We start from the raw sequence: 14,755 nt of genomic DNA, 5'->3' as shown, positions 1-14,755 counted from the left end.
AGAGCTTCCAGGGGGGCTCCGCCCCCCTCAGGGGGCCCCTGGACCCCCCTTTCGCCTAGGGCCCCATAATACCTAAGACCGGGCCTGCGACACTTCTTAATTGCCCCAGTGTATATGTAGATATGTGTTTGACTGTGACCCATGATGAACTAACTGCCTTTGTCCTATGTTTAGGGTTGCTTGTCATCTCGCACCCAGTGCTATCATGAAAGGCATTGGTCCCCTGTATTACTAAAATGGATAAGAAGGTTAGAGAATGAATGAATGAACGCCTGGACATCTGCAGTTACGTATTGTTATTTTGTAATTATACAGATCTATTTAACTGAACCTGATTGTCTGTCTTTTGGGTTATGGAGCTAAAACCTTTCTTGACAGAATTATGCACAAATAAGGAACCAAACCTGGATAGGCGGCCAATCATTTCACAACTTTTAATTCAGTACTACGATAATTTTCATTGTTGCTCAATGACAACAGTGCTTTACAAAAATCCTGTGGCTTAATGTAATTTGCATCGCTGTGGACTGTCACTTGCGGGATCAGGCTGCGTTGTGTAAGAGGAGTAATCTTAAACCTTCAAAAGCCTAATTCCACTTTTTCACAAGCTCTCAATAATGAGCGCATTATTGCTTACATGTTTACTCGTGCACAAAGCTACCTGTGTTTCAGTGCCGCAGAAGACAGCCCCTTTCGCCGGCTCCTCCCCTTATGCATTATTACCTGACGTCACGAAAAATGAACAGACATGCGCCGACGCGTCTCGACGCTTCCTGCTCTCTTTCTAGGCGGCTGAAGCTGATTTAGCTGAGCCACGCGTCTCACTTTGGTCGTGTTGAAACGAACCACAGCGTACTGGACTTACAAAACCCGACAAAGACATCATGTTCAGCTGGGTGAGCAAGGAACATGGAGGCAAAAACACCGAAGGGGATATGTACAAGTCAGTGACAGAAGGCTTGCAATCACTTTATATGAAAAAGCTGCTGCCCCTGGAGGAAGCTTATATGTTCCATGAGTTCCACTCACCGGCCCTGGAGGCCGCCGACTTCCAAAATAAACCAATGGTATTGCTGGTGGGACAGTATTCCACAGGAAAGACAACCTTTATTAGGTAAGAAATTCATCAGGACCATAAAAATGGGTAGACCGGTGTGTTCGGTCCACGTTACTACGTGAATTTAATAAAGGCTAGCTAGAGGATCCTCTTAAGTCCAGATAAGTTTTCGGACATGATTTGTCATTTTAAAGAATCCACCTGAAGTGAATGCACATTCTAGTAGCCGAGTCACATTCTTCATTTAAGCAAAGTTGTAGATACTCATTAGGTGAGAACACCCTACTCGACGTGATCGGTCTTACTCATGAACTGATGGCAGCTTCGGTAATTTGGGCGGCAGTTTGGCACAGTGGGTAGCACTACCGTCTCACGAATCTAGTGTCTCGGGTTCGAGTTAATTACCACGACTCCTTGTATTTGTCTGGATTTTCCAAGTAAATCACCAAACACAAGCAGTGGCAGTATTTGGTAATTCCCAGTTTGAGCCTATACGCTAAGTGGGCTTTTGGTTCAGTTTGTTGGGTGGGCGCTTCGTAATAACCAATGCCTGTGTATTTTTGTAATTTTCTATGTAATTTGACAAATTCACTGAGTAGAATGTAAGGTTAATTGAGAAAAGAAATTGCCATGAACTGGATTAAATGGTTCCAGTAGTGGATAGAAGCCAAAATTATCTATAAATCCAATCAAACTGCACAGATATTATGGCAGCACTATTAACTGGGGAAAAAAATTGAACACCTCTTTTTGTAAGCACTCTGCTAACGTATTTAGGTCCAAGTAATATGGTTTATTTAGATACTTGAATTGCTTTTTTTGAGACTTTTGTGCGTGTATTACATGGTCAATCATTTTAAATGCAGCTGGATAAAAGTTATAATGGATATGATTTGAACATGTGAATTTCCCCTTGGGATTAATAAAGTATCTATCTATTCATGCCGAATAGTAGACATTAAGGAGGTCTATAATTGGGACAGGACTCCTTAAATTATTTCATATGGAAAGAGGTATATTTGACATATTATATATCAGACCCACCCAGTCTAAACCAGAACTACAGTGTGCTGCAGTCTTTCCTGATTGTATTGGCTGCAAGGCAGGAGACAGACCTAAGCATGGTGCCAGTCCATCACAGGGCAAACTCATGCACACACACAATGCTTGTACATGGCCAATTTGGAATAGCCAGTTAATCTGACCTGCAAAGCTTTGGGGATAGATAACTAGTACTTTATTGGTCCTAAAGGAAAATTTAGCTTTTACAAAAAGTATATCTGCGAGGCAGCAGTGTCACCCATTGTATTACAGTGCTACCCGCATATTTAACAGCTATCATTATTCACTCATTTTACTAGGGAAAACATTTTGTTTTCCATATGTAAACCTTAAATGCAAAATATCAGCATAAAAATGTGTTTTTTTTGTATTCTACTTTTGAACAAGTTTTAAGTTAAAATGGAAGTTCACCCACTTTGATATTTGCACTCATTTGGCTTACTAGAATTCTTCTGCTCCCTGCCTTAAAGCAGTTGACCATATAAACCAATTGTGGCCTATCTTATTAAAAAAAATAAATAAATAAATGCTACTTCTTGTGTTGGCAGTTTGGTCACCCATTGTGTGAAAATTACCCAATATCTGTCTGGAATTTCCTCTACTATCATAAAGACACAATTTTTAGGTTTCTTAGCAACTCTAAATTGTGCCTGAATGAGCGAGAGTGTCCTGTGTTTGTGCTTCTGTAAAAGGCGTATAGTGATAAACTGGACCAAGCAGGTACAGAAGATGAGCAGATGAATAAATATTTTAATAGTTCCAAAAGGTTGGGAGCCATGCACTGATAGAGCATGTTGCCACACCCATCACATGACAAACCACCTCAAGATTCCAAATTAGGACCTGAGCACAACAGGTGACACCTCGGCACCACACTAGTTTGAATAGAGCAGATCAGTAAGTTTTTGATTTTTTTTTTTTTTTTAAATACAGTGGCTGGAGTGCCAGTCCTGCCACCAACCCTCAAGTTCTCCCTGCAAGTTGGGGGACCTGCTTACAGGGCTGGATGCAGGTTATAAAGTCATACCCAGGACAGCAGGTTGGACCTTGCATAAGGGTTTAACAGAGAAGAATCTCTTCTGGCATTTACTGGATTCGTACCAGCAACCTTCTGATTGCTAGCACAGGTCCCTTGCCTCAGAGCCACCACTCTGCCTCCATAATGGTTCCGAGACATTCAAAGTATTATTATTTTCTGTTGTCTAATGTTTATTCCTCTTTAAAGTAACAAAGTATAATATGTGTGTGTGACCAGTACTGGCAGGTTATCTAGCAGTGATAAAACTGTTTAAATTGCACTCCAGTGATCCCCATATTTCCTGTTATGAAGTTCAAAAACTAAAAGATACTGTTTCATTCTCCTTTAAGTCTGAAAGAACTCAAACTATCTGAAATATTTGTGCAGGCAAAGTGAGTCTTTTTTAACAGGGATATTTAAAATGTGTTTTTTTTTTTTTTTTTTTTTTTTTTTGAAGTTTAATGTCAACATGTACAATTTAGGACAATTCGAAAGTTATCTATTTAAGGAAGAAATACAAGATATTGTGAATAAAACAATAGGTATAAAACTAGTTCAGCTATCTGCGCAGACCCTCATGAGTGTTGTGAATCCAGGTATGTCACGTCAGATCAAACAAAAAGTATACCAAAAAGTGACTGTCCATAATATCAAAACCAATTAACCTAATTAATAGACATGAATTTTGCAAGTGCCTGAGAAAAGTGCAGAGTAAGAGGTTTCGTGGCATTGATGGGGGTTTCTAATATTTGTACAGGCGGAGTATGTGTGTTTTAACCAACTGTGCAAAGAAGAACTTCTCCTTCTGTTGACGCTGCCTAGGGTACTGGATGAGTTTCATTTATCCGTTACCCGTTTTGTTCACTTGCAGTTAATGTAAAGATTCCCTGGGTGGTAAAGAATGTTTTTGCACACATGCTTTCTTTTAAATTAAAACTCAAACTTGCAATACTTAAGGAAAGAGGGCGTAGAACCTCAACCTTGTTTGATAAGAAAGGAGGATTTAAAAGAGTTCATTATGCAAGACATGCCTGTGGAGAGTGCAACAAACAAAGCTCAGCTGATTCTTGCCGTGTGATGTAAGACTTCAAGGTGTTCCTGCTTTTCTCTCAGACATCCGCCTACCTGCATTGTGACTCGGCTTGTCCCTCAAAGACAAACCCAGCCCTTTTTACACTATTCTGAAATGTATTTTCCTCACCTGAGTAATGCTCAGTGACCATGCATTGTGAGCCATTGTAGTTTTCTTTATACCAAGTGGCTGTCTGCACAACCTCCACATATTGAGATGTTATGACTCACTGATAAGTCAGCATATGATTTAATATACTGGGCTGCTAAACGCCCACTTATTCATCCACCCTACTTACTGGGATATAGATAGTTGGGTGTTTTGTATTCATATGGACGTTAGAGTGGCAGAAGAGATAGACAGTGAAATATTTTTAAAAAATGGGGAGCCAGGGAATAAGCTGAAACAGAATGGGGCACAGGGGAATAAAGAAAGAAATGGCGAGAGAGATTATGATCATAGCAACTGAGGTATAGTTGGGGATAAGTAAATAGAGAGTAATAGCCAGAGAAACAATGAGCACTATAAAAACAATGAAATAACAGAAGGTTGGAGGATTTGAAAATGAATAGATAGGACACGACTGAGTGGCTTAAACTGAACAGTTAATATTCTCTCTTGACTTTTTATGTTCTCATGCTTTTAGTTCAGGAAAAGAAACTTATACGAGGTGGCAAAGGGAAACAGGAAATTTTCAATTGACGTTTAATGCACAAATAAACACATTACAAAATACATTTAATGATTACATATATTGTACAGGATATACAGTTAATGATGGTAATCAATATTCATTTTATGTTTTGAAGAAAACATCATGAAGGTGTTGTCCATTTCTCTGTACACATTCTGTTTTTTGGAAACTGCCTTGCTCGATGTAACTTGTCAAGAGGAATGCCAGGGATTCCTCTTCAGTCCTCCTTTTTAGTTCAGCAATGATTGCAGAATGTGTGCATTACACTTGGCTTTTAAGATGTCCCCACAGAGCAAAAATCACAGTGAGACCTGGGGATCTCGGAGACCATACAATGCCACTGTTGCGTGAAATGACACCCCTTCCAAACAATCGTCGAATAGCTGCCATTGATTGTTAGGCAGTATACGAAAGGGCTCTACCTGGGGACTTCTTTTTAAGGCAGAACCCACTTCATCGAAATTATGCACCCATATTTGTAATCGCATGAAAAACAGACAATAACTTTGGGACGCAATCATGAAATTCTAACTGATAATGACGCCAAAATTCCCTTTTCACACCAGTCACACTATCACTATTCTTATCAAAGACTTTCTCAGTGAACAATCATTGTTCACCACTCCACTGCTCCATTATAACTTATGGTAAGGGGTTCTAAACGAGGTCACATTGGTCCTAAACAACTGCCGATGCCCCAGGGTCGCCAACACCTAGTTCCAAAATGTCCCATTTCCCTGCGCCACCCTGTGTACTATTTTAACCATTTAATCAAAAGGTGCAGTGGAGTTTTCTTCTGTAAATTATTTTTAAGCTGTTACAAGTATGTGATATTATTAGTGTGCTTTCATATGACAAGCTTGTAGGCTTTCAGTGTGCCTCATGTGAGTAGCAACAGCAGATCACTGCCATTCAAACTGCCTGTGGTAATATACAAAAGAATGGAATGAAATCACAGTCAGTTTTTGTCCATTCTCAGTTGTGCACTTACTGTTAAATGAAAGATTAGATGACTATGCAGTAACAAGCTGACTACTCTGGCTATTAGGAATGTAGGACGAGAATTTCTAGTTTTGCAGAACTGGTGCAAAGGTAGGGGTTTGGTTACTTTTGTGACATTTCCACTTTTCATGCCTTTGGAAAGCTAGGAATGCTTAAACGTCTTAAGCATATTCATAAATACATGAACAGATTCATTTTTGTATTCTTTAATTCAAACCCAGGTTCACAATCTCCCTTTTCTTGGTCGACACTTGCTTTTGTTCTGAAGTTGTCATCAAAAGCTTCAGCTACCTACAACCAGTATCATCATTTTTGATTCCCCTTTACTCAAAAGGGTCATATTGGAAACATGTGTAGCTGGAAAGGCCAGGCCATCCTATCCCTAGTCTTTGAGGGCTAATATTTTTTTCCAAAACGACTACCACCTGTTGTGCCTGCTGTCGGCACCTGTTTGCAGTTTGTGGCAGCCGTGGCTGTGCATGAGACAGTTCGACGGCCAGCAAGAATGCACGGAGGGCTGGCTGTCTTTGTGAGACAGGTGTTCGTGGGTTGGATATGCAGTGAGACATAATATAGTTCGTACTTCCTGTCATCATAAGTGTCTGTCCTCTCAGGCGAACGATGCCATAGGTGCATCCACTACACAAACGTGTTCAGCACCATGATCAGCTGATGCCGGTACCTCGCTTTCATTTTCGGTCTACATATCCAAATCACTTGCATCAAAATCGCAGTCCGACAAATCAGAGTCCGATTCATCAATAATACGAAAATAGTCGTCGATGGATTATTTTGCTTTGAACATTCATTTTGGTATCTCTCCACGTGCCATTTTAGATGTTGTTTGCTCTTCACTACTCATGCATGCGCAGGGCATAGAGGTCAAATCAACAAAGCTTCCTTGTAACAAAAGCATATCGAAAAGCACTTTAATAAGAAGATCACTGATCTCTGTCAATCGCTAGTGAGACCGAGGCTTCAAAATAATAACAACAACAAAAACTGTTAACCCACGATAAAATAATTGTTGGCGTTATTTAATGTGTTAACTCTTAAATATATATATTTGTATAACTTAGATAGATATATATATATATATATATATATATATCTATCTATCTATTAATATAGAGAGAGAGAGACACGCACTAGCTGTGTAAACCTGGGGTCCTAGAAACTATTGAAATCATCAGGGAAAAAAAATAGAAATGTAGAGATGTCCGGTAATTGAAAGAAACTACTCTGGGCATCTCTCTCCTAGGAGGATTCATTTTGCCGATGTGCTCACATCGCCTGTGCATTATAGGTGGGAGGAAAAGTAAAAGGGATACCGTTTTGCCGATGTGAGCGGCTAAGCGAGTTTTCTGTTTCCTCGGATGTGGAGCCCTTACTCTGACTCCACCTCTCACTTCTGGGACGGACAGACACACACACTTCCACATATAGACGATTATATATAAGATATATATGTATGTATGTGTGTGTGTGTGAGATCACTTGCAGGTGGTGGTATTTCAAACAGTGAAAGCACATTTTAGGCCTACATCATAAAATTGGGCAATTATCACATCATGTTATTTATATGTAAATTCTGACCACCTTTCTTTTTGTAGAAAATAGTTTGTGACCCTGTCATACAAACTGGGATGCTTTTCCAGAGACTTGACCAGTTTCCTCTCAATGGCCATCAGAGCATGGTTGCTTAATTGGTTTTGTCCAATTGAGTTGTGGATGTACGACTTGACTCATTTTAAGCAGGAGATGGTCCTCTCTACACCTGCTGATGTAGCTCCAATTGTTGCCACTAAAACAGTTGCTTGTATAGCTGAGGCACTGTAGTATCCAACTTCATGGCTTTAAAAAAAACATCAAGAAATTTCACAGCTTACCACTGTTAGGCCGGGTTTATACTTCTTGCGACGCATGCTGCAGCGGATGCTCCTGCTACGCAAGCGTTTTACTGTGTATACTTGCGCGCATACTTTATGGAAATCTGGAGGAATCCACCAGGTGGTAGTGTGAGATATTATCACGGTGCGAACAGGTTTGGCTTTGCTGTGTTGTGAATTGCCTGGAACACCCATTAAATTCCGATGACACCTTACCGCAATATCTCTGAAAAGGATGTTTAATAATTAAATCCATCAATCCAGGGATTTGTCCATTCCAGCAAGCATTGGGCACGAGACTGAAACAATCCTTGGACGGGCATCAGCTCACCGCAAGGTGAATACAAGCACTCACATACACTAGCGTCATTTTAATGTCACCAAATCTGCATATCTTTGGAAGGAAACCGGAGCACACCATGGAAACCCAGAAGGAAAATATGTAAACTCCAGGCAGGGAAAATCAGCGACGTGACTCCCTACAAGACAGCAGTGCTAATGCTCCTCCACCGTGTCACCCCCATGTGTGTAATTATTAACAGTATTCATTATTTAAACGAAATTAACGATTTATCTGTAAAATGTAACATACATACTTTAATGCATTTCATCATGAAAGTGATATCAAGTATAAATCTTAGGATTTATAGAGAGTTGGAATATCATACATTTAATGTGTTCTGTGTGGTTATCTATTGCTGTTTGCCACTGCTGTGACAAGACAGCACAGAAGACAGTATGTGAGACTTTTAAAATGTATTGTGTCATTACGATCGGGAATATGCGACACTTGAATATAAAAGCACCACAAATGCATTTGTATGTCGGCATTTTGCTTCACCACATCGAACCATTCATCAAACATCGAAGTGCGCACATTGATCTCGTAGGATCCGCAAAGCGGCTTTCTGTCACATGTAGATAGTAACCAGAGACTCTGATGTCACATTTTAACTTTTAGCACACTGCTCCCCCCAACATTTTGCTGGTACTGCAACTCGCGCATGCGTCGCGTTAATTTCTGAGGACCTGGTCAGAGGATGCGTGAAATGAACACTGGGTACGCGTGGCAGCCATGATGCGTGTGCGTACGTGTTCTGAGCGTGAAGTATAAACGAGCCCTTACCCTGCATGTCACGATTTGAATATAGGACTTGGAGTTCAGATCTCAGTCTCCCTGAATCAAAGAAATGGCAATAACTTTTCAGGACACTTTGGAATGCCTTCTTAGGAAACACCTCTTATTTCATCAAATTTCCCTGAATTGATTAATTCTAGGAAGCGCATACTTTCCAAATTTTAAAAATTCTGAGAAATCTGCTCCATAATATTGTCTAGTATGGACACAATCCAGCAATTGTGATGAACACCGTTCCTTTTGCCTAGGCTCATTTTGAAGGTCTGATATGAGACTTGCTGCTTTTGCATAAACAGCTTTGAAAGCCTCCTTTGACCTCTTCTCTTTTACGAAACCAAGTAAACCAAGTAGACTCTCAAATCTTTGTTTGCAGTAAACAACATCCATAGCTCATTGCTACGCAATGTCAAAGAACACATCAGTTTCTGAGATTTGTTCATATATGTTACACATGAAAACAAACTCTGAATACTCCAGTGTTCTTAAGAAGCTTTTGGCAGCATTGAGTGTGTCCGCATCTACTATAGTCTTATCCTAGATAATATTTTCAAAAGTATGCAGGAGTCCATCTTAGTTATTTGTCATAGTGCCCACTATTCGTGATGTAAAGTTCCACTGAGTAGGAGTGTTTTTGCAACCTTTGAACACCCTGCACTGTCAAGAAAATACATAGTTTTGGTAGATTTAGAAAAAAAAATGTGGCAAACTCAGAGAGAGAGATGCAAAAGACATTCTAGATTCAGACAAGCATTTTGCCCTCTAAGACAACACCAGGTTCAATCAGTGTGAATAGCAGTGTACAAAACATTGCATTGGGGGCAATTGCTTTAACATTAGCCTGAAGTCCATTTCGAGAGGAAGCCATGACAGCAGCTCCATTATAGGTTTGAGCCACATTTTGTTCTTTGTAATTGTAGCCCTGCATGCTTTCATTTAAAACATCAAAGACAGCCTGGGAATCTCGCCTCCCTGAAACATCTAGAAATTCAACAAATCACTTCAGATTTTGACCTGCAGAATCGACCTGTCCAACTATGACAGACAGCTATGCATGACATGAAATGTCAATTGTCTCATCTACTTGCTATGCAAAAAACCTGGCCTTTGATTTCATCAACAGTGCCTGCAGTAGCAGAAATCATATAATTTTGAATGGAATGGGACATGCCAGAAAACACAGATGATGACTGGATGTGTGGGGATAAGAGAGATTCTTGTTTGGATAATGTTTCAGTGAATTCTCTGTAATTTCCCTTGTTAGCAGATTCACCACCCTCATCTTGCCCTGTGAAAGCCAACTCTTGATGGCCAAGCAGTGAAGTAACGTCAATTAGGCTGTTAAGAAAGGCAGTGTTTTTTTTCCTCTGTTTCATTGTGTTTTGCCACTTGAATGCGAACACCACCATTAATTGCATGTTCTATTCTGACCCTGCCAAGGCAACTTAACCGTGCACATGAACTGAAATGTTCATTGCTTTTCTCATATCTTTTGTGTGCCCTGTCAAAGTTAGCCAGATCCCCAAAACCCAGTTTTGACCAAACTACATTCTCTTTGTGGCAGCACTTCCAGTTAGCCAGCTCAACTTGTACCAGGATAGGGGAAAACAAGTTATTTTTCCTTAACTTTTGAACCAAATCAGTCTTGGGTGATGATCTACCCTGTTGTTTAATTCTGAGTCTCTCCTCATAAAGAAGACTATCAGATGGCTTTGCCAAAATCAGGTCAACAATATTAGCACTGTCTGCCATTATGCATAGCTAGCTAGCTAGCTGGTTGGCTAGTCCCCTCACTCATCCCACGACTTAGTTTGAAATAAATGCACAAACTTCACTAAACTGAAGCAAGGAGCAAACTCGAGAATGCTGTATTTATGTTATTTACAGTAGGATATGTACAAATGAAAATAATGGGCTATATCGCTAGCAAATAACAGGCTACGAGCAGCAGCTTGTCTCCCAACTTAACTTGCCAAAAATCCACATTGACTGAATATGAAATGCTTTGATGCCAGAACGCCAGCAATTAAAGAGGTTCTGCCACTTCGACGGTTCCTCGAATCATCATGCAGCATCCTAGCGTCCTGGTAAGTTCATTGCCCCATTGACTCCTAGAGATACTGAGCTTCCCTGAAATTGACGTTTTGTCCAGTAAACATCTAGATTTGCCGCCCTGAAAACAAAGCATATTCTGAAGTGCCATTGAAGTCCAGTGAAGCTGCACTTGAGTGGGTTTTAATGGATTGTTCTGCCACAGGAATGCATGAGTGAAAAAATCACATTAGACAACCTATAAGTATTGCTGATTCTGAATGAACTGGCCGTGAAGTTGAACACATTCTAGCACGCTGTTTATGATAGCAATGTAAATACAACAGTGCATATTTGATAAATTTTGTTTGTGATATTTTAGAGAAGGTTAAGCTTCCCTTGTAGTCTTCGAGCAGTCGCCCATAATATGCTGCGTATGGTGGTGTCAGTCTGACCTATGATTTTTAAAAACTGTCCAGTATACTAAAAGTATAGTTCTGCAGATGGTCCTTCTCTGATTCACTACTATATCTAAGATCTTTAACTATTATTTTATGCTAATGGAAAATAATAATTATGACTTTCCTTTTATTATCATAAAACTTTATATGTTTCAGCCACCACATGGTGTCACACAGTCTCTGTTTTACATTGCTGCTGACTTGATCCCTAATGCCTACAACAATAAGGCGAAATTAAAAATATTTGAGCTGCCTGTATTATACTTTTGCTGCATCTCTGTAAAAGAAATCAAAATTTTTTAGTTTAATCCTGTCTGTTATTCCTTGATAACTGGCTTCCGCCCACAGAACTGGCTTTTTGTGCTTCAGATGTACTACATCCTACATTTTTCTGATTTGATTTAAAATTTTGCTCTTTAGTATTTGTTAACTTAGTTTCCTATGTAAACTACCAAACTAGTTTTGCTCAATTTTATAGTTACTGTGAACAAAAACTTAACAAAAATTATGAGAACTAAATGCTTAAAGATCATAATAATGCAACACTTTGTACATTCAGTTGCTTAATTTATAAAATACAAATACATGCATTACGCCTTAATGTATATGAAAGACAGATGGATAGTGACCTCATGTCTTCTGGCCTCATATGTGCTTCATATGCACATTATAAGCGGTGCCGGGTGTGCCTTGTTCTACTTTCTTTTTGATTATGTATTTTTCTATGCACAGAGAATCCCATTTTTGTGAGGGGCTGTGTTTCCAGAATCCATTTCGTTTGAACGCTGCAGTATTCACGTTCCAATGCATGAGTCAAAAGCACTTCTTGTTTTGCAGACTCAATGCAAGTTTAAAAAAAAAAAAAAAAAAAAAAAAAGCAAAAATATTAATAATGTAGTAAAGTATTGTGACAGCATGCATGCATTTTATGAGTTTAAGCTGCTTTTCCTGGTTGTTTTTTATAGCTTGCTATGCTAACAAGTACTTATTCACCCAGCCATTAGTTCTAGGTTGAGAACAAAATGGAGGTACAGATTCTTCCCTTTTATAGAGTGTGTCTGCGGTGGATTTAGGTGGCTCTTACATTAACATAACGTTTGCAGGGTACCACTATGATTTTCTATTGAATTTTACAGAAAAAAAAAAATGCAGAATTTTTAAGTTGGCTAAGGTGGCTTTAGTTCTTGTGATGCTGTCACTACTGCTACTACCACAATAAGAAATTATAAAAATGTATATGTAGGACCCAGAATTGTTAACCAAAGTTTAAATATATTCAAACGTTTACCTGTTTTTAATTCAAATGTTCAAACCGTACCTTTTTGGCTTGTTTGGCAGCCCTATCCCCAAGCCTTTTAGAATACTGTTCTGCGCACAAGCAAGTCAAAAGCAGAACTGACTGGGTGACACAGGTCCTATTACTCGTGGCATAACACTAATACAGCATCCACCAGCAAGAACTTGCTACAACCAACTAAGTATTGAAACTATGGGGTTCAATTACATTGTCACATGGCTGATAGAAGTGGTGGATAACTTTGTTCCTTGAATAAAGAGGGCAATAATCTGAAATCTGTACTTTATGTTCACTTTCGTTCTGTTGCTGTAATATTTTTTGAAATGTGTGAAACCAGAGGATGTTGAGAATGGGACAATTACATTTCCACAGGGTTGTATTCTGGAAATTTCACTGTTTTTGTATCTTCTATCATGGTGACTATGGTATCCATCCCATGAGAAAAACAAAATATCTTACTGACTGCTGTAGCAGTCAAATCACAACTAAAAGCCCACCTGTTCTTTTATGTTAGTTTATTTTCCAGGTCCATTTATTTCTGTTTTATTTTCCGTTTTATTCCCAGCAGTAAACATGTCTTTTGCAAGGTGTGCTGTTAACTCCAGCTAATTTAGAGTCACTAGTCCACCTATCCAGCACATTTTTAGGTATGGGAGGAAACCATCTCACCCTGAGGAAACCCACATGATGTGTTCTGCTTTTTATCTCTATATTTGCTTCGCACATTTCTTGTCTACTTCCTTTGCCTAATTTTCCATGGTCTTTCACTGCTCAGATTTCTTATTTTGCAATTTTGCTCAGAATTGCTTTTAAAACAGCTGTGCTAGTTTATTACAAAGGCTCTATTATGCTTTGTCATCAGGGATGTGGTTTGTATTGCCATTTACAGTTTTGCTGTGGCAAAGTGAAGAGCTGCTTCTTTGCATTTTCATTTTACTCCACCATTCTGTGCCAGGAAACACATTTTACACACACCATATATATTAAAATAAAACATCCATTGTGTGTTTGTTTATAAATTTTATATCTGTCAATGTTTGAAAAGAAGCCTTTTAAAAACTTTTAGTGCAGATAAATCAGTTTAGAGGACATGCATACACCTTGATAACTAAATGCTTTATTCCAAATTCTCAATAAACATATATAAAGCAAATTAATCATTTTCTATCCCTGTGTTTATTGGCATCAAACTACTATTTATCAATGCCTGACAGCCTGCTATGTCGCATACCAGGTTTCTTAACACAAGATTATGCAGCACAAAGATATTCAGTTATCTATAATAATAAAAGGCAAAGCCCTCACTGACTGACTCACTCACTGACTGACTGACTCATCACTAATTCTCCAACTTCCCGTGTAGGTGGAAGGCTGAAATTTGGCAGGCTCATTCCTTACAGCTTACTTACAAAGTTAGGCAGGTTTCATTTCGAAATTCAAAGCGTAATGGTCATAACTGGAACATATTTTTTGTCCATACACTGTAATGGAGGAGGCGGAGTCACGTATCGCGTCATCACGCCTCCTACGTAATCACGTGAACTAAAAACAAGGAAGAGATTTACAGCACGAGTCACACGCGGGAACGAAGGTAAATGACGTTAATTTTTGACTGTCTTTTAATACTGTGTAAGCATACATATTAACACATGTGCAATTAAACGTGTGCATTTACGGGGTGATTTCTCAGGCTTAAAAGCTCACCTTTTATCAAACGCGGGAACAAAGGTAACTGACGTTGTTCACTGTCTTTTAATACTGTGTAACCATACATATTAACACATGTGCAGTTAAACGTGTGCATTTACGGGTTGATTTCTCAGGCTTAAAAGCTCGCCTTTTACTAAAAAGGTAAATGCAAAACTATTTTCAATCAGTTTATTGAAACGCTCCCGTTAAGGATTGCAATAACATATTCGCGAGATAAAAGAACGAAGTAGGGGGAAATGGAGGAACAGCCGGAAACAGCGAAGAGAAAAAAATTAATTAAACAATTGAGAACGGAGCGAGTGAAGCATACAAGCATGTTCATAAGGG

General features: G+C 39.1%; 1 protein-coding gene across 1 annotated transcript in view; it reads left to right on the top strand.

Annotated features, from left to right (window-relative positions):
• The first annotated feature begins 755 nt into the window (after positions 1-755).
• Positions 756-14,755, top strand: part of ehd4 (EH-domain containing 4) — a 60,593-nt gene continuing 46,593 nt past the window's right edge. The window contains exon 1 of the mRNA XM_028821194.2: positions 756-1,114. Within this exon, the coding sequence (XP_028677027.1) occupies positions 885-1,114 (230 nt within the window). The 5' untranslated portion in view covers positions 756-884. The remainder of the gene's footprint in view (positions 1,115-14,755) is intronic.

This window comes from Erpetoichthys calabaricus, chromosome 16 (genome assembly GCF_900747795.2).
Source record: "Erpetoichthys calabaricus chromosome 16, fErpCal1.3, whole genome shotgun sequence".
Taxonomy (NCBI): domain Eukaryota; kingdom Metazoa; phylum Chordata; class Cladistia; order Polypteriformes; family Polypteridae; genus Erpetoichthys; species Erpetoichthys calabaricus.
The sequence above is the reverse complement of the archived record's forward strand: the minus strand, read 5'-3'. Positions and strand labels throughout refer to the sequence as shown.